Below are 20,848 nucleotides of genomic sequence, written 5' to 3'. Positions count from 1 at the left end.
CACAGATGTTTCCTTGCCTAGTGCCTAAAAACCATACTAAGTGAGAGAATGTGATTATTGACAATAAGATCTTCAATGTATTCTGTATTTTCTCCAGTCTTGCAATATTGCCGAAATGTGTGAAAGCCCACTGACCATAGCACTTGTTTGTGGAGAAATGGAATATTAACCTTTCTTCTGACTCCACTCCTTGTGTGGGAGATTCACCGCTATTCCAGTTTGCACAACTGTTCTGTGATATTTCTGCTGATTACGATGACACCTAGCCAGTGGCAAAGCTGCATGCCCCAGTACCGGGGTGGGGTGGGGTTTGGAGAGCAGGCGGGGGGGTGCGCGGCGTGTGTCGGGGGCAACCGCAATGGTACCCCCCCTCCCCAATGGTGCCAGGGGCGATACGCTCCCTCTGCCCCCTTCCTCTGCCAGTGCCCCTAGCATTGTTTCTGATCATGGCAAAATAGGAGTAAAAAAGAGAGGGAGAAAGATCTGCATGATCAAGATGGCTCTAGGAAGAAGAGGGGTGTCTTTATTTCCAGTGTTTCTGATGGATCAGTGGGGAAGAGGTTTGGGGCTGCTGGGATATCTGGGAAGAAGTGAAAGGCGGATGTGGCATTTGCAGGAGTTGGGTTTGGTTTTCTCCAAGTGTTCCTTTACGTTCCCAAAAAGGGTCAAGAAGAAGAAAATATGTATTACAGTACTGTGTACTAATTTATAGGGTTTTTGTTATTGATCATAAACAACCAGCAGCTCCCTAAACCTGTAGGTGGGTGGGTGGGATTACCAAGACATCAGCCGGAGCTGATAAAATTCTCCCCCTGCCCATCTTCTCCTCACAAGCACAATGAATTTGAGTGGTGGAGAAGAAGAAGAGCTTGGATTTGATATCCCACTTTATCACTACCCTAAGGAGTCTCAAAGTGGCTAACATTCTCCTTTCCCTTCCTCCCCCACAACAAACACTCTGTGAGGTGAGTGGGGCTGAGAGACTTCAGAGAAGTGTGACTGGCCCAAGGTCACCCAGCAGCTGCATGTGGAGGAGCGGGGAAGCGAACCCGGTTCACCAGATTATGAATCTACCGCTCTTAACCACTACACCACACTGGCAATGTGGCAATGAGTGGGGCAATGTCATCCAGTGAGCATCTTGACTGGGTGTAGATTTGAACTCTGGTCTCCTGTGTCCTAATCTGACACTCCAACAACACTGGCTGACTCTCGTATCATTATAATAATAATAATTTATTATTTATACCCCACCCATCTGGCTGGGTTTCACCGGCCACTCTGTGCGGCTCCCAGCAGAATATTAAAAACACAGTCAAACATTAAAAACTTCCCTAAACAGGGCTGCCTTCTGATGTCTTCTAAAAGCAGTGGCGTAGCGTGGGGGGTGCAGGGGGGGCCGGCCGCACCAGGCGCAACATCTGGGGGGGGGGCGCTCGCCGCCTCCGGAGTCGCCAAAGAGCCTCGGGCGCAGGCTGTAGCAGAGCCCCATGTCTCGCGGAACCGACAAGCTGTGCGCGCGTCCGGGCTGAAGGCGTCCGGCAGGCAGCGGCTCTCAGCGCTCGCCGCAGTCCCCGCGCGTCAGGGCCGCGGAGGGCGCGCCAGGCAGCCCCTCCTCACAGCCCCGTCGCTGCTGCTGCAGCTGCTGGGCCATGTTGCATTTTCTTCGCCTCTCTGCCCTCCTCCTCCTCCAGGCAAGCGGCGTCGTTTGGGCGGCAGCGCCAGCGGCAACTTGCCTCAGATCACCTGACACTGACCCGCCGCCACCGTGGCTACCTTACCATAAATACCCCAGCCCAGGCAGCAGCAAGAAGAAGCTGGCAGTGGCGGCAGGTTAGGGGTTAGGGGCGCAAATTACTTGCCTTGCCCTGGGTTAGGGGGCGCAAATTACTTGCCTTGCCCCGGGTGCTGACAACCCACGCTACGCCGCTGTCTAAAAGTCAGATAGTTTTTTATTTATTTGACATCTGATGGGAGCACATCCCCTACATCTGCATTTTATGAGCTAAGAGTGACAGATGCAGTCCCCGCGCGTCAGGGCCGCGGAGGGCGTGCCAAGCAGCCCCTCCTAACAGCCCCGCCGCCGCCGCCACTGCTGCAGCTGCTGGGCCATGTTGCATTTTCCTCGCCTCTCTGTCCTCCTCCTCCTCCGGGCAAGTGGCGTTGTTTGGGCGGCAGCGCCAGCGGCAACTCGCCTCAGATCACCTGACCCGGACCCGCCGCCACCCACCGCCGTGGCTACCTTAGCGTAAATACCCCAGCCCAGGCAGCAGCAAGAAGAAGCTGGCAGCGGTGGCAGGTTAGGGGTGCAAATTACTTGCCTTGCCCTGGGTGCTGACAACCCACGCTACGCCACTGTCTAAAAGTCAGATAGTTTTTTATTTAATTGACATCTGATGGGAGCACATCCCCTACATCTGCATTTTATGAGCTAAGAGTGACAGATGCGACCTCCAAGTATTATAAGACATTAAAAGACTATCTGATCCAACCATTGATGGAGGTCTGTAATGAAATTATGGAAGGGAAGAAGGCGCCGGAATCGTGGAAGGAAGCTTTTATCACATTGATACCAAAATCTGAAGCTGAAAAGACACAACTTAAAAATTATCGTCCCATCTCCCTTCTGAATGTGGATTACAAAATATTTGCAGACATTTTGGCAAGTAGATTTAAAAGAGTTCTTAATGAAGTAATTCATAAAGACCAGGCAGGCTTTCTCCCAGGCAGACATATGTTTGCAAATACTAGGAACATTATTGACGTTTTGGAACTTTTGCAAACAGATATAAATACAAAAGCAGTGTTAATTTTTATAGACGCGGAGAAGGCCTTTGACAATATTTCTTGGAAATTTATGAAGGGAAATTTGAATGAAATGGGAGTGGGACGGGGGTTTGAGAATGGGATTGACGCAATATATTCAGAACAAAAGGCTAAACTAATAGTTAACAATGTGGTTACAGAAGAGTTCAAAATTGAAAAAGGAACACGACAAGGCTGCCCGATTTCCCCTTTGTTATTTATTTCGGTTCTGGAGGTGCTCTTGAACTTAATCAGAGGGGACCGGTTGGTGGAAGGGATTCAGGTCGGAGCAAAACAATACAAATTGAAAGCTTTCGCAGATGACTTAGTTTTGACTCTGCAGGAGCCAGAATCTAGTACGAAAAGAGTATTACAACTGATACAGGATTTTGGTCGGGTGGCAGGATTTAAATTAAATAAACAGAAAACTAAAGTGTTGGGAAAAAATTTGACAGATATAGAGTCGGAACGGTTTCAGAGAGAAACAGAACTAACTATGGTTAAAAAAGTAAAATACCTAGGGGTAAACATAACAGCAAAAAACCTGAGTCTATTTAAGGATAATTATGAAAAATGTTGGTCTGAAATTAAGAGAGACTTGGATAGTTGGACAAAATTGAAGCTTTCTTTGTTAGGCCGAATTGCTGCTATCAAGATGAATGTATTGCCAAAAATGTTGTTTTTGTTTCAAACATTACAGATTGTGGACAAAACGGAGTGCTTCCGGAAGTGGCAGAAAGATATATCCAGATTTGTCTGGCAGGGCAAAAAGCCCAGAATTAAGTTTAAGATATTAACAGATGCGAAAGAAAGAGGGGGCTTTGCCCTGCCAGACTTAAAGTTGTACTATGAAGCCGCAGCTTTTTGCTGGCTAAAAGACTGGCTACTTCTCGAAGACACTGACGTGTTGGACTTGGAAGGTTTTAACAATGCTTTTGGTTGGCATGCATACTTATGGTATGATAAAGTTAAGATCAATAAGGCCTTTAAGAACCATATTGTCAGGAAAGCAGTGTTTAATGTCTGGACAAAATACAAAGACTTACTGGAAAATAAAACTCCAAGGTGGCTTTCACCTCTGGAGGCTAAGGCCCTAAAAAGACCCAATATGGAGGCCAAATGGCCAAAATATTGGGAAATATTAGAAAAAGATGGAGACAATTGGAAATTGCAGAGTTTAGAGAAGATGAAGGATAAGGTGCGAGACTGGTTACATTATGCTCAGATTAAAGAAGTTTTTAAAAATGATAAAAAGTTAGGGTTCCAGGTGGAGAAATCGAAGTTAGAAACTGAATTGTTAGAACCAAAGACTAAGGTATTATCTAGAATGTATAACTTGCTGTTAAAATGGAATACACAAGACGAAATGGTTAAATCGGCTATGATAAAATGGGCACAGGACATTGGGCATAACATCATGTTTGAGGACTGGGAAAGGTTGTGGACCACTGGGCTGAACTTCACCGCATGTAATGCTCTGAAGGAAAATGTAATGAAAATGATATATAGATGGTACATGACCCCAGTTAAACTTGCCAAAATATACCATTCGTCTGATAATAAATGTTGGAAATGTAAAGAAAACGAAGGAACATTCTTTCACCTCTGGTGGACATGCCCTAAGGTGAAGGTATTCTGGGAAATGATATATAATGAGCTGAAAAAGGTATTTAAGTATACCTTTACTAAGAAACCAGAGGCCTTCCTTCTGGGTATTGTCGGCCAGAAGGTGTTAAAGAAGGACCGAACATTCTTTATGTATGCAACAACGGCAGCAAGGATACTCATCGCAAAAAAATGGAAAACTCAAGATCTACCCACGCTGGAAGAGTGGCAGATGCAACTGATGGACTATATGCAACTGGCCGAGATGACTGGCAGAATCCGTGACCTGGGAGAAGAGAAGATGGAGGAAGACTGGGAGAAATTCAAGAAGTATCTACAAAAACATTGTAATTTGGTTGAATGTTAAGAAGGATGCTAGATTATAAAAAATTGGCCACCACTAAATTAGATTTGAAATTTGATGATAAGTGAGACTAAAGAAAATATAAAACTTTTTGGAAGAAGTGCTAGATTATATTTGAATGTGTGGACATGAGATTGTAAACAAGTTGATAATTTGCTTGGAAAAAACTTTTAACGATGTAAATGGGAGCGGGAGACGCGAGGGAGTCCAAAGAAGTTATGAAATTATGTCTGTGATAGAAGTAAGATTGTTTATTATTTGTGCATTTATATTTAAAAACTTTAATAAATATTTATAAAAAAAAAAAAAGAGTGACAGATGCAGTGGGTTATCATATCCATAAATCATCATCATATAGCCTCCAAAGCATGTGGGGGGAGGGCTGCTGTTAGCTCCTATCCCAAGTCTGCATTGGAGTCCTCTGTGCTTCAACTTTTGATTGGGAACCTAAACTGTGAGTCTAAGACACACACACACACACACACACACACACACACACACGAAAAAAGAGAGATCAGAAGCCCTGCTTCTTGAGGGGAGGGGGAAAGGAAAGAAAAAGCTTGAAAACCAGCCCCTTCCCTTCCCGACCAACCAACCTCCTCATTCCTCCCTATGTGTTATCCTCCTCTTTTTGAGTGACTTGTAGGGGCGTTGACCCTGCAGCCCGGGCTTCGAAGGGTTAAAGCGAACGCGACCCGCTTCCTAGAGAGGAAAGGAATGTGTGCGGGGGGGCGAGTCCTCCAGAGCTAAGTCCCCTCCTCCCCCAAGCTCTTTCTTCCCTTGATGCTGCGATTCCTTTGGAGCAGAAGCGAGCGGCTGGTTCTTTCGCGCGATCGCTGCCTCGGCGGCCCCTTCTGAGGTCCGGTGAGCCCCCCACTGGCTTTGTGCATTTGGGGGGAAGGGGAGGAGGGTGCACAGGAGGGGCTGCAAGGTAGGACCGGGAAGAGGGGGCTTAGAAAACCCCCTGGGAAGCGGTGGGGGGGGCCAAGAGCTCAGCCCTGCCCACCCAGCCCAGCATCCTGCCCACCTGTCGTGGGTGTTCGAGCTGAGATTCCTACATTGCATTTCAGGGGGTTGGGCTGGATGACCCCCTGGGGTCCCTTCCGACTCTACAGTGCTATGATTCTGCGATGGATAGATTGGGCGGGTTATTGGGGCTTTATCCCCATTTCGTTCAACCCATAGGGAGACACAGAGCTACAGACATGGGGTTCACACCAGCGGCGTAGCGTGGGTTGTCAGCACCCGGGGCAAGGCAAGTAATTTGCGCCCCCTAACCCGGGGCAAGGCAAGTAATTTGCGCCCCCTAACCCGGGGCAGGGCAAGTAATTTGCGCCCCCTAACCCGGGGCAAGGCGAGTAATTTGCGCCCCCTAACCCGGGGCAAGGCAAGTAATTTGCGCCCCCTAACCCGGGGCAAGGCAAGTAATTTACGCCCCCTAACCCGGGGCAAGGCAAGTAATTTGCGCCCCTAACCCCTAACCTGCCGCCGCTGCCAGCTTCTTCTTGCTGCTGCCTGGGCTGGGGTATTTACGGTAAGGTAGCCACGGCGGCGGCGGCCAGTCCGTGTCAGGTGATCTGAGGCGAGTTGCCGCTGGCACTGCCGCCCAAACAACGCCGCTTGCCCGGAGGGGGAGGAGGGCAGAGAGGTGAGGAAAATGCAACACGGCCCAGCAGCTGCAGCGGCGGCGGTGGCGGGGCTGTGAGGAGGGGCTGCCTGGCGCGCCCTCCGCGGCGAGCACTGAGAGCCACTGCCTGCCGGACGCCTTCAGCCCGGACGCGCGCACAGCTCGTCGTCTCCGCGAGACATGGGGCTCTGCTACAGCCTGCACCCGAGGCTCTTCGGCGACTCCGGAGGCGGCGAGCGCACCCCCCAGATGTTGCGCCCGGTGCGGCCAGCTCCCCCTGCACCCCCACACTATGCCACTGCCAAGAGCTCAGCCCTGCCCACCCAGCCCAGCATCCTGCCCACCTGTCGTGGGTGTTCGAGCTGAGATTCCTACGTTGCATTTCAGGGGGTTGGGCTAGATGACCCCCTAGGTCCCTTCCGACTCTACAGTGCTATGATTCTGCGATGGAGAGCATGGGCGGGTTAATGGGGCTTTATCCCCATTTCATTCAACCCATAGGGAGACACAGAGCTACAGACATGGGGTTCACACGTACTGGGCAGGGTGGTGGTGATGGGCTTTTAGCTTTCTTTAAATATTTTTTTATTAAAAAAACCAACAACCAGTATGCCAATCTGACATTTGCAAAGGAATAGGCAGAGGCAGCTGTCTAAGGCTTCTGCAGGAAGCAAGGTTGCTAAGCGTGCCTCGTTCTTTGTTGCTAAGCAGACGGGTATGTGGACTGAGTCTGGAGAGAGGGGGCTTCTTCGCAGAGAAAAAGCAGAAAAAGCTCCTTGTTGAGGGCTAGCCTGCTGCTGGACAGGGGAGGGTGGAGCCCACACAATTTTGTTCTTATATTTCTTTATAGTATAAAATGCAACTGCCTGAAATAAATAGGGAATTGATGATGTTTCAATGCCCTAGTTCTCTTTTTCCCCATTGCTGGTGTGCTTTTAATTAGTAATTTACTTATTAATATGCAGCAACCCTGAAACAAATTGATGAAACCCATACTGCTGCTACAGCCAGTTAAATTTCCTTTAGGCTCTGATATCTGTCATTAATATAGTAAGCCTTATTTATCCTAAATGTTTTCCCACTCAATGAATAAAAAAAGCAATCTAGTAAACAGGGAGAAGGTTTGGAGGTTTGGGAATCAAAATTAATCATAGCTGTGGTTCTCAAACTTTTTCCCACATGGACCACTTGAAAATCACTGAGGGTCTTGGTGGACTCCACTTAATGCTTTTTTTCTGTCTGCTGCAACAACTGCAGTGAGCAGCTCTGAGTGCTGAATGATTTTAATTTGTATATCAATTGCTTCTTTCGTTCCTTTTTTAGTGCATTGTATTACTGTACTGAAAGGCAATAAATTTCTGTAGAATTCAAATTGCAATGAAAGAAAATGCAAGATTTCCCCTCCTTTTGTAATCCTCAGAACTCTAGCCCAATGGTTGCCATTTATTTGACTCTGAATTGATTTTAGAATGAATTGATTTTAGAATTTATTTCAATTAAATGATTATGATTTTATGTAAGCTGTAATATTTTTACTCTGGTTAGCTGCTCTGAGCCTGGCTTCTGCTGGGGAGGGCGGGATATAAATAAAATATTATTATTATTATTATTATTATTAGGTCCTCCAGTATCTTCAAACAGTCTGGTTCCTCAAGGGAAATCTTTCTGTTCTGACGGTGGGTTAATAAAACCATCTGGGAATGGCTTGATTTTTCAGGACTTGGTAGCACTTTCAGCTAGGGCGGAAGTGGGAAGAGTCTCTTGGGGTCATAGACTCATAGAATCCTAGAGTTGGAAGAGACCACAAGGGCCATCGAGTCCAACCCCCTGCCAAGCAGGAAACACCATCAGAGCACTCCTAACATATGGTTGTCAAGCCTCTGCTTAAAGACCTCCAAAGAAGGAGACTCCACCACACTCCTGGGCAGCAAATTCCACTGTCGAACAGCTCTTACTGTCAGGAAGTTCTTCCTAATGTTTAGGTGGAATCTTCTTTCTTGTAGTTTGGATCCATTGCTCCGTGTCCGCTTCTCTGGAGCAGCAGAAAACAACCTTTCTCCCTCCTCTATGTGACATCCTTTTATATATTTGAACATGGCTATCATATCACCCCTTAACCTCCTCTTCTCCAGGCTAAACATGCCCAGCTCCCTTAGCCGTTCCTCATAAGGCATCGTTTCCAGGCCTTTGGCCATTTTGGTTGCCCTCCTCTGGACACGTTCCAGTTTGTCAGGGTCAACTGGAGAGTCTTCCTTGGAACACAGATGAAACAAGATGGAAGAGGAAAACTCTGTCATTCTTGAAGACGGTAGAGGCCCATATACAATCCAGGTTGGGAGCAGTGGGGACTTCTGGGAAAGAACAATGCAGAAGATTCTGGAAGAGGAGGATACCCTCAGCTCATATTTACAGCTCCCCTTTGGGCATTTCAACCACACAGAAGCCAAGGGCCCCCGAGAGATTTGCAGCCGACTCCACCGTCTTTGCTGCGAATGGCTGAAACCAGAGCAACACACAAAGAATGAGCTGTTGGATCTGGTGGTCCTGGAGCAATTCCTGGCTGTCCTCCCCCCGGAGATGGAGAACTGGGTGAGGGAATACGGAGTGGAGACCAGTTCCCAGGCGGTGGCCCTGGCCGAAGGTTTCCTCCTGAGTCAAGCAGAGGAAAAGAAGCAGGAAGAGCCGCAGGTGAGAGAGAGTTTCATCCTCGTACTTCCAGGGGGGTCAAAAACGGAAGGGGGGAAATCTTAAAACAGCCTGTAATTGAACCTTTTTTTAAAAAAATAGAAATAACCCACAGCACCAGGCCCCAGATTCCCCAAGGCCTTTTGCCTCTATTGTGTCTTTTCTAATCCTTCACCTCATTGACTGACTTCAATCTCCTCCTCGTTTCAGGTAAAAGGTTTGTTTGCCGAACCAACAACTGACCTCCCTGCAGCAGAGAGAGCTTCGTCAGATGCCAAGCAGTGTTTCCTTCAAAAGAGGAATGTTCAGGGGAGCTGGGGAGTTGCAGCCTCATTCAGTAAGAATTAACTGCATCTCCCACGGGACGCTTTTATGTTCTCATGAATCTTTCAGAGGGAGGCCCCCTTTTCATAGCCTTATGAATCTGTTAAAAAATGAACCTGTTTTCAATACTTGAGCACTTACATGAGTGCTTGGGTTTCTGGCTGAGAACCCAAATAGGGAGAATTGCAGTTTCCCACAAATGAAACGCACAATGTATGGAAGCATGCCAAATACAGTGGTACCTCTGGTTGCGAACGGGATCCATTCCAGAGCCCTGTTTGCAACGTGAAAGGAACACAACCCGCGTCTGCGCGTCTGCGCATCTGCACGTGCACAGGTCGCGATTTGCCACTTCTGCTCATGCGCGTGATGTCATTTTGCGTGTCTGCGCATGCACGAGCGGCAAAACCCGGAAGTAACCCTTTCTGGTACATCTGGGTTGCCACGGGACGCAACCTGAAACAAGAGGTATGACTGTACAGTGGTACCTTGGTTCTCGAACTTAATCTGTTCTGGGAGTCCGTTCGATTCCCGAAACCATTCGAAAACCTAGGCGCGACTTCTGATTGGCTGCAGGACCTGCAGGAGCTTCCTGCACTCAAGCACAAACCGCGTCAGACGTTTGGCTTCCGAAAAACGTTTGCCAACACTTCCTACCGGGTTTGCGGCATTCGGGAGCTGATTTGTTCGGCAGCTAAGCCGTTCAGGAACCAAGGTATGACTTAGTCCAATGGAGGAGATGACATTTTGGAAATGTCAGCATGTATGTAAAACGTGCCACTTAACCTCTATCTGGTTAGGAGCATTCAGAATATCTACAATAGATGCGCCATTTTCTAATGTCAACTTGTACTTGGAGATGTGACCTTCTGTAGGACAAGCAGTTGCTATTGGCTTCCCACCATTTTGTCTCTCGCAGGTGATGAAATGAAACCGGCAAGAGCTTCTTGGCTGTCTCCTCTTTGTGGTGAAGGGGAAGCAGGTGCTGTGCAACCAGATCAGGTAAGGGGCAAGAAGGAGGAAAAGTATAATCTTCTTCTTCTTCTTCTTCTTCTTCTTCTTCTTCTTCTTCTTCTTCTTCTTCTTCTTCTTCTTCCTCTTCTTCTTCTTCTTCTTCTTCTTCTTCTTCTTCTTCTTCTTATTTTATACCTTCCTATACCCAAGGGGGTCAGGGTGGTTCACAAAATAAAATCAAGTTATAAAATCACAAAATACCTACTAAAAGTAAAAGCAACCCAATAGCCCCCCCCCAAAAAAAACCACATTTTTAAAGGGCATAGGATGTAAATTGGATCAACCAAAGGCCTAGTTAAAAAGGAACTTTTTTGCCTGGCACCTAAAGGTGTATAATGAAGGCACCAGGCGGGCCTCCCTGGGGAGAGCATTCCATAGACAGGGAGCCACTACAGAGAAGGCCTTGTTCTCATGTTGCCACTTTCCGGATCTCTCAAGGAGGGGGCACATGAAGGCTTTGTCGACTGATCACCTTCTTGGATCTGAACAAATGAATCTCATTTTCTTTGCATCTGCCAAAGCTGCCCGCTGGAGGGGCTGCAGAGGCCACTTAAGAGCGCAAGTCAACATTTCCCTTGTGTAGTCTTTTGGATTCTAGTAGGACAAAATCATTATGAGCTGCATAAAAGAGCCAACTACCTCCCTCCCTTTCAGGGTCGAGCGTCTTTTGAGGATGTTGCTGTGTATTTCGCCAAAAAGGGCCCCCATGAAGTTTGCAGCCGACTCCACCATCTCTGCCGTCAGTGGCTGAAGCCAGAGGGTCACACCAAGACTCAGATCCTGGACCTGGTGATCCTGAAGCAGCTCCTGGCTGTCCTCCCTCCGGAGATAGAGAGCTGGGTAAGGGAATGTGGAGCAGAGACCACTTCCCAAGCGGTGGCCCTGGCAGAAGGTTTCGTCCTGAGCCGGGCAGAGGACAGGAAACAGCAGGTGAGAGAGAGTTTCATCTAAAGGGCTCTTAATCTGAGGGCTGGGGGTTTCACTCTAAATTAGCCACACTTTTTCTGGATACTGTATCACCCACAAAGGAATGTCCCAAACTCACTAAGGCCTTTCCCCTCTATCATGCCTTTCCTAATTCTGCTGCACATTTGCTGTCTTTGAAATACTCACTGGGCCAGATTGGTAATATCCTTGGTAATATCTCTTACTCTTTTTTTTTTACCCGTTGCCCTAATTCTTTAGATGCCCATACGGCATCTGTTCTGCTTGCGGAATTTTTCACAAAGGATTAATAAGTAAATTGACGTTCCATCAGATGTTTAAGTCTCCATAGATCTAGTAGATCCATGTTTTTTATATCAAAAACAGAATTGGGTAATTTCCCTTCCTTTGTTTCAGTTTTACGTATTTTCCTGTCAACAATGTTACTCAATTTAGATCTCCCATTAATATTATTTTGCCATCATTTTGTTCAAATGTATATTCCTCTAGTGTTTTTTTAAAAAATCCTATTTTCTTTCATTGGGTGCATAGTGTATTAGTGTATTTCTGGTTTTTATGGAAGCCGCCCAGAGTGGCTGGGGAAACCCAGCCAGATGGGCGGGGTACAAATAATAAATTATTATTATTATTATTATATTCCTATGATTAAGAAACGTTCCCCTTCCCAGTTAATTTCCACTGCTATTATTCTCCCCTCCTCATCCTTTAATCTTTGCTTAGGTTCCAATTTCTGGTTAATATACAAAAATTCCACTCCTTTCCCCCCAAATATCTGATGAAATGAATTCTTGGCCCAACCCTTTGTTTACCATTAAACGTTTGTCCTGTCTCTAAAGGGGAGATCATTCCATCAGGCAAGCGGAAATGTTTGCACTGATGGAACAAACACCTTAGTGTTACTTTGAATTTCACCCTCTTTTATTTCAGATAAGGAGTTTGTCTGCAGAAGCGACCAGAGAAAGTCCTCTGCAAAGTGGTAACAATCAGGAGAGTGATGGACATCCCATCTCATTGGGTAAATATTATTAAATTGATCTCCCTATATTGATTATGTAAGAAATTCATGGGATCCTTTTGTACTCCCTTAAATCTTTGAGGGGGCAACACTTTCCCCCAGCGTTGTTTAATCATGGGAAGACTGTTGTCTCCAGCATTTTTCAAACTTCAAAAGATAGATGTATTTTAATTACTTGAGAACTTAAATCAGTCCTTGGGTATCAGGCCAAGTGCCCAAGTTAGGAACACAAGTGTTTGCACACAACTGAAATATACAATGTGTGCAGAGATGGCATGGAGAAAACGGAAACAGGTTTTTCTCTCCTAACACTAGAACCTACAGACATCCAATAAAACAGAATGTTGGAATATTCAGGAAAGGTTATTTAAAAGTACAGCATGCAGCATTTGGTTAAATGATGGATGGCATCAGTGAGGGCCACTGACTTGGGATATAATAATAATAATTTATTATTTATACCCTCCCATCTGGCTGGCTTTCCCCAGCCACTCTGGGAAACAGAATATTTATAAAACGATAAAACATCAAACATTAAAAACTTCCCTAAACAGGGCTGCCTTCAGATGTTTCTTTCCTTGACATCTGATGGGAGGGCGTTCTACAGGGCCACCACCGAGAAGGCCCTCTGCCTGGTTCCCTGTAACTTCACTTCTTGCAGTGAGGGAACCGCCAGAAGGCCCTCGGAGCTGGACCTCAGTGTCCGGGTAGAACGATGGAGGTGGAGATGCTCCTTCAGGTATACTGAACCGAGGCCGTTTAGGGCTTGAAAGGTCAGCACCAACACTTTGAATTGTGCTCGGAAACATACTGGAAGCCAATATAGGTCTTTCAGGACCGATGTTATATTGTCTCGGCAGCCACTCCCAGTCACCAGTCTAGCTGCCGCATTCTGGATGAAATGTAGTTTCCGGGTCAACTTCGAAGAAGATAAGACAAATTCATGGATGATAAGGCTCTCATGGCTGCTAGCTGTGATGGCTATGCTCTGTCTTCATGCCAGAGGCAGTATCCTTTTCAACACTTGTTGCTGGAAGCCAAAGAGGGAAGAGCTGCTCTTTGTGCTCAGATACTCTTGGGGGTTTCCCAAGGCATCTGGTTGGCCACTGTAAGAACAGGAAGCTGGACTAGATGGGCCATTGGCCTGATCCAGCAGGCTCTTCTCAAGTTCTTAACAAGAGCCCTTTCTTATACTCTTAACATCCAAAATATACACAGTGGTTGAAACGTTTTGTCATTCCAACATGTACTTGGATATGCATTGCTTAATGTGGGAGGCAAACTACCTACCAACTTCATCTCTCGCAGGTGATGAAATGGCGCTGGCAAGACCTGCTTGGCCATCTCCTCTTGGCAACAGATGGGAAACGGCTGTTGTGAACCCAGATCAGGTAGGGGAACTCATCTCTAGGGGAACAGAAGCTGCGTGCCACTTGGGCACCTCTGTCTTCTGCTCATTTCCCTGGGCCTCAACAAACCTCGTTGCTCTGCAGGAGAATCCTCAGGAGTCTTCTGGAGTTTGGTGGTCAATAATCTTTTACGTTCTCTATAAAGAGGCAACCATTTCCTTTTCTTTCAGAGAGGAGAGCCAGTGTGGTGTAGTGGTTAAGAGCGGTAGACTTGTAATCTGGTGAACCTGGTTCGCTTCCCCGTTCCTCCACATTCAGCATGGGAGCATGTAATTTGCATGCAGTCTAAGCACTGAATTTTCTAACCATCCTGGTGTAGTGGTTAAGAGCAGTGGACTCGTAATCTGGTGAACTGGGTTCGCTTCCTCGCTCCTCCACATGCAGCTGCCGGGTGACCTTGAGCTAGTCACACTTCTCTGAATTCTCTCAGCCCCACTCACCTCACAGAGTGTTTGTTGTGGGGGAGGAAGGGAAAGGAGATTGTTAGCCGCTTTGAGACTCCTTAAGGGGAGTGAAAGGCGGGGTATCAAGTCCAAACTCCAACTCCTCCTCCGATTCTTCTTCTTCTTCTTCTTCTTCTTCTTCTTCTTCTTCTTCTTCTTCAGGGTCCGGTGTCCTTTGAGGAGGTGGCGGTGTATTTCACAGAGGAGGAATGGGCTCTGCTGGATCCTGACCAGAGGGCACTGCATAACGAAGTCATGGAAGAGAATTGTGGGATGGTAGTCTCTCTCAGTAAGGCTCCCAGTTTGTTTAGTTGATGATTATATGATTTAGACTATATTATATAAGTAACTTAAATAACTTTACTAGATCCATTTCAGTCAGGGTTTAGGCCCAGCTATGGCCCAGCTTTGGTGATGATTTACATCTGGAGAGAGACAGAGGGAATGTTTCCTCATTAATTCTCTTCCATCTCTCAGCAGCCTCTGATACCATCAACCATGGTATCCTTCTAGAGTGGTTGTCAGAGTGGGTTGCTCAGCTTTGCAGTGATTCCAGGTCTACTTGGATAGTCATTTCTAGAGGGTGATGCCAGGGGATTTCTCTTTGGTCCCCTGGAGTCTTCCATGGGGGGTTCTATTTTATCCCCCATGCTGTTTAACATCCACATGAAACCTCTGAGTGTGCTTATCAGGGGTTTCGGAGTTCATTGTCCACAATGTGCTCATGACACACATTCCTGCTGCCCCTTTACACCTGCAGATGAGGCAGTGGGTGTCTTGTGCTGGGCCGTGGTCTTGCCTCGCTAATGAACTGGATGAGAACCGATAAGATGGAGCTCAATCCAGATAAGACTGAGGCACTCTTACTGGGAGAGGTTCCCTAGACTGGATGGGTGGGAGACAGCCTGCTCTTGATGGGGTTACGCACCCTCTGAAGGCAGGGTGGGAATGCAGGTTGCGGGTACTTCTGAATGCATTGCTCTGAATCACAGGGCCTCTCCTCATTTTTATCCCACTTTGCTCCAAGGGGTTCAGAAGAGAATGCATGGGGTTGTTTGGCAGTTTGAGTTGAGCTACTTAGAGAGGATGATTGCTGAGTACAATTCAGTGAACTTCATATCTGAGCTGGGATCTGAATTTGAGTCTTTCATGTATCTAATCCAATAATACATAGGACACTGGGTGTCAGTCAAGGTATTAATAGAGGCAGATGAGCAGATGGGAAGATTTACCTCCCAGCTAAGACTTTTCCATTTTTGCATTCTTCCATTATCAAAAGAATTGTGTGTGGTTGTCAAGATTTGAGGTTCCATTGTCTTAAGAGTTCCGTTTCTTCTTTGAAGCAGGTTATGAATGGAAAACTGAGAATCAGGGAGAACTACATGGGGTGTTTGCAGAAAGAGACACATGTATGAAGAGGGAGCAGCTGAGAAGGAAAACAGAAGGACAGAAGAGGAGGAATCATTCCCCTGCTTCTCAGGGCACTGACTCCAATGACATCCCAGTCCAAGAAAAAACGCAAAACAGAAGAGAAACAATTACATGTTTTGTATGTTGGAGAAGTTTCCATTCTAAATCTAAACTTAAAACTCACTACAAAATCCACACAAGGGAGAAACCACACAAAAGCTTAGAATGCGCAAAGGGCTTGAATACAAGCACAAGCCTTGGTATTCATCAAAGGGTCCACACAGGGGAGAGACCCCATAAATGCTTGGAGTGTGGAAAGAGCTTCTCTCAGAAGAGAAATCTGACAGCACACCACAGAATTCACACGGGAGAAAAACCATTTAATTGCTTGGAATGTGGAAAGGCCTTTCGTCGGAGGACACATCTCACTGCTCATCAGAGAATTCACACAGGAGAGAAGCTGTATAGGTGCTTGGAATGTGGAAAGACCTTTAACAGAAGCGGAAGCCTCACTACTCATCTAATAATTCACGCAAGGGGGGAAACATACAAATGCCTGGAGTGTGGAAAGAGCTTCTCTCAGAAGAGGAATCTCACTAACCATCACAGAATTCACCTGGGGGAGAAACCATACCAATGTTCGGAATGTGAAAAGCACTTCTTCCGGAAGACACATCTCACTACTCATCAAAGAATTCACACAGGGGAGAAGCCATTTAAATGCTTGCAATGTGGAAAGAGCTTTTGTTGGAAGATCCATCTCACTTATCATCAAAGGATCCACACAAGGAAAACACCGCATAAATGCTTGGAGTGCGGAAAGAACTTTTCTCAGAATTCTCTCCTTGTTACCCATCAAAGGATCCATACAGGGGAGAAACCATTTAAATGCTTGGAGTGTGGAAAGAGCTTTTCTCAGAAGACAAATCTTGCTTCCCACCGCAGAACTCACACAGGGGAGAAACCATATAAATGTTCAGAATGTGGAAAGAGCTTCTGTCGAAGGACACACCTCACCACTCATCAGAGAACTCACACAGGGGAGAAACCATACAAATGTCTGGAATGTGGAAAGACCTTTAGTAGAAACAGAAGCCTAACACATCATCAAATAACTCACACAGGGGAGAAACCATACAAATGTTTGGAATGTGGAAAGAGCTTCTATTGGAAAATGCATCTTACTTATCATGAAAGAATTCACAGAAAGGATGCACCACATAAATGCTTGGAGTGTGGAAAGATCTTTTGTCAAAATTCTGACCTTGTAACCCATCAAAGGATCCATACAGGGGAGAAACCATTTAAATGCTTGGAATGCGGAAAGTGCTTCTGTCAGAAGATAAATCTCAGTAATCATCAAAGAATTCACACGGGGGAGAAACCCTTTAAGTGCTTAGAATGTGGAAAGACCTTTAGTACAGGCACAAACCTCACCACTCATCAAATAATTCATACATGGGAGAAACCATTTAAATGTTTGGAGTGTGGAATGGCCTTTAAGAGAAACAGAGGCCTCAGTATTCATCAAAGGATCCACACAGGGGAGAAGCCACATAAATGCGTGGAGTGTGGAAAAAGCTTTCGCCACAGTTCTGCCCTTGTTAATCATCAGAGAATCCATACAGGAAAGAAACCATACAAATGCTTGGAGTGTGGAAAGAGTTTCTGTCAGAAGACACAGCTCACTGCTCATCAAAGAATTCACACAGGAGAGAAACCGCATAAATGCATGGACTGTGGGAAGAACTTTTGTCGGAAGGAATCACTTGCTGCTCATCAGAGAATTCACACCGGGGAGAAACCATTTAAGTGTTTGGTATGTGGAAAGAGCTTCACGCGGAAGATAAGTCTCGTTTCTCATAAAAAAATCCACGCAGGAGAGAAACCATAAATTTTCGGGAGTGTACAAAATGCTTTAGTAATAAGAGACTGCTTTTCAAAGAATTCACTCAGAAGGGGAGCTAGAGAAATGATCAGAATATGGAATGCGATTCTGTCCTATTTCAGATTGGAGTTGAGTTGGTGGGGGATGGGGCAGAGTCCTGAGGGCCATTTGGGGATAAATACAGATTGGAAGACTGGATCCGTTGTAGAATGTGAGAATCCTGATAGAATGGCCTGAGATATAAATCCATTTATCGGCAATAGCAGTAGTATTATGTTACAAACTTGTAAAAACAAAGTCAATTCTACAAAGCCTCTCTAGGGAGAGCATCCCACAAACGAGGAGCCACTGTTGAAAAGGCCTGGTCTCATGTTGCCACCTGTCAGAGCCCACCCTCCAGACCTCTTGTGGAGGAGGCACATAAAGAAGGGCCTCAGACAATGATCGCAGGGTTCAGGCTGGTTCATACAGGGAGAAGTGGTCCTTGGGGTATTACAGTCCTGACCTATTTAAGGCTTTATAAGTCATAACCAGCACTTTGAATTGGGCCAAGAAACTAACTGGCAGCCAAGATTGACATTATATGCTCAAACTGTCTTGCCCCGGTGAGCAACCTGGCCGCTCAATTCTGTACCAGCTCAAGTTTCCAAACCATCTTCAGAGGCAGCCCCATATATAACACACTGCGGTAATCTAACCCTGAGGTTATCAGAGCCTAGACTAAAGGTGTTAGGCTATCCCTGTCCAGATAGGGGAACAGCTGGGCCACCAACTGAAGCTGATGGAAGATACTCCACCTCAAATGACAGCGTTTCTACAAAGCAGTCTCCGTATAAGCCAAACCAGGCCCTGCGATCATCATCTGAGGCCCAATTCAAAGTGCTGGTTATGACTTACAGAGCCTTAAATGGCTCAAGGTTGTAATAACCCCAAGGACCATTTCTCCGTCTATGAGCCAGCCTGAACCCTATGGTCATCGTCTGAGGCCCTTCTTCATACACCCTCTCTGCTAGAGGTCTGGATAGTGGCATCATGATAGTAGGTCTTTTCTCCAGTGGTTCCCTGTTTGTGGAATGCTCTCCCCGAGGAGGCCCGCCTGGCACCTTCGTTAAATATCCTTAGGCGCCAAGCAAAAACATTCCTGTTCAACCAGTCCTGTGGCTGATTAAACAATCTATTCTATGGCCTTTTAAATGTATCAGGGGTGGTGGTGGTGGTGGTGGTGGTTGTTTTTGTTGTTGTTGTTGTTGTTGTGTATTTAATAAATAAATAAAATAATTAGTTGAAGCATTTTACAAATCAGTTCACAGTTTTGAGGCGTTTCAAAACGGTACAGATAAAATACAAAATATACAAATTGTAGACTGGAGGTTATCCAGCCCTTCAGTAAGGGAATGAACAAGGGCATTGGATTTCCAAAGCCACAGTGCTGGCATGCGTCTGTCTCAGGAAACAATGGAGGAGTGCGCCTTTTGGGATGAAGTCAAGCTGGCGGAAGGCTGCAGCGCTTGCTGTGGCTGTAGAGCTTGATGCAGAAGAGACATGTTTTGTTGTAGCTGGGGCAGATGAAGGTGTCCAGTCCAGTCTGGTGCTTGTGGTACTCTCAGCAGTGCCCACATCAGCAAAATGAAGTTGCCAGGTATGGGACCAGAGGATCCTTTGGGTAGTTGCCCCAAATCACCCAATATCTAAGCCAGTATTGCCTGCTTTGACTGGTAGCATCTCCAAGGCCTCGTGCCCAGCACATCCAAACGCTTTCCCCAACATCCTAACTGGAGAAGTCAGGGAGTCACCTTAGAACCTGCTGCCTGAAAATGACAAGGACTCTTTATTTTATCATGTCGGTATCCTGCCATTGCTCTGGAAGAGGGTGGCAAGTGGTGGTTCTGTGGTTCTTCTGCAGAGCAACCTTATAATAATAAATTATTTATAGCCTGCCCTTCCCGGTTCAAAAACCGGGCTCAGGGTGGCTAACAACAAATTTCAAACACTTTAAAACACTTAATTATAAAAGCAGCATAAAATACAGTATAAAAACATGAATAACAATAAAAATCAAAAATCATGAGGTAGACTAGGCTGGGGGTGAGTGAGTGATTGCCCAAGTCCACCTAGTGAGCTTCATGTCTGAGCTGGGATCCGAACTCGGGTCTCCAGAGACCCAATGCAAAAGTCCACAGCAGAGGTGCCCAAACTTTCTACTCCCAGGGTCCACTTGAGATGGCTGAAAATTACTGAGGCCCACCAGTCACAAAATGGCAGCAGATGGAGGCGGATTTTTGGCATAATTTTTGAATCTGTTCCACTTTGGCTTCAGACCTAGTCATGATACAGAAACTGCTTTGGTTGCCCCTGTTGAGATTTATCAAAAGTTGATTCCAGTGTTCTTCTGGAGTGTCTCAGGGAGGTGGGGTTTTAGGGCACTGTTGATCTGTTCCTATCTCTGGCTATTTCCAGAAAGTGGTCATGGCACCTTTCTGGTCAATGCCATGGGAGTGTCTCATAGGGCTCCATCCTGTCCCCTAACTATAAGAAGCCTCTTGGAGCTATTATCTATATGCAGGTGACACCAAGCTTTAGCTCTCTGTTGCATCTGAATGAGGGGCAGCTGAAGTGTTAGACCAGCGCTTGGGGTGGATGTCCTGCTTGGACTGGTAGCGATAATCCCCCACCATCCCACAAGAGAGAACCTTAAAATTGTAGAGATGGAAGAGCCCCAAAAGGTCTACTCTAAACCCTTCAATGAATCACAGCCATAGAATCGCTGACACCGCCTTTAGGGTCTACAATGGCTCCCAGTATGTTTCCGAGCACAATTCAAGTGTTGGTGCTGACCTTGAAAGCTGTAAATGGCCTCAGCCCTGAAGCCTTGGAATAGCATCTCCACCCCCATCGTTCTGCCTGGACACCAAGGTCCTCCTTCGAGGGTATTCTGGCAGTTCCCTCACTCAGAGAAGTGAGGTTACAGGGAACCAGCCAGAGGGTTTTCTCAGTGGTGGCACCCGCCTTGTGGAACTCCCTCCCACCAGATGTCAAGGAGATAAAAGAGCTGCACAACTTTTACAAGATAATCTGAAGGCAGCCCTGTGTAGGGAAGCTCCTTAATGTTTTATATGCTTTTATATATTTTGGAAGCTGTCCAGACTGTCTGGGGAAACCCAGTCTAGATGGGCAGGGTATTATTATAACTATTATTTTGATTGATTGATTGATTGATAACCATTAGGTTAAATTGCTAAAGGGCTGGGAGATATATATATATGTTGTGTTTGTGTGTGTGTGTGTGTGTGTGTGTGTGTGTGTAGACCAAATTA

At 46.3% G+C, this 20,848-nt stretch overlaps 1 protein-coding gene across 2 annotated transcripts; it reads left to right on the top strand.

Moving 5' to 3' along the window:
- Positions 1 to 8,630: 8,630 nt before the first annotated feature.
- LOC309336525 (uncharacterized protein) lies at positions 8,631 to 19,424 on the top strand. 2 transcript variants are annotated; one of them, XM_081852418.1, is made up of 8 exons: positions 8,631 to 9,089; positions 9,297 to 9,423; positions 10,330 to 10,412; positions 11,079 to 11,354; positions 12,297 to 12,384; positions 13,693 to 13,775; positions 14,399 to 14,525; positions 15,583 to 19,424. In XM_081852418.1, the coding sequence occupies exons 1-8, from the start codon at positions 8,676 to 8,678 to the stop codon at positions 17,538 to 17,540; spliced, it is 3,156 nt and encodes a 1,051-aa protein (XP_081708544.1). In that variant the 5' UTR covers positions 8,631 to 8,675; the 3' UTR covers positions 17,541 to 19,424. The 2 variants fall into 2 exon arrangements, with proteins under 2 accessions (XP_081708544.1, XP_081708543.1); XM_081852417.1 differs by having other exon boundaries at positions 15,580 to 19,422.
- The last annotated feature ends 1,424 nt before the right edge of the window (positions 19,425 to 20,848 follow it).

The sequence above is a fragment of the Podarcis erhardii genome (genome assembly GCF_964252035.2).
Source record: "Podarcis erhardii genome assembly, chromosome: 2".
Classification (NCBI taxonomy): domain Eukaryota; kingdom Metazoa; phylum Chordata; class Lepidosauria; order Squamata; family Lacertidae; genus Podarcis; species Podarcis erhardii.
Note: the sequence above shows the minus strand (reverse complement) of the source record. Positions and strands in the feature narration are given on the sequence as shown.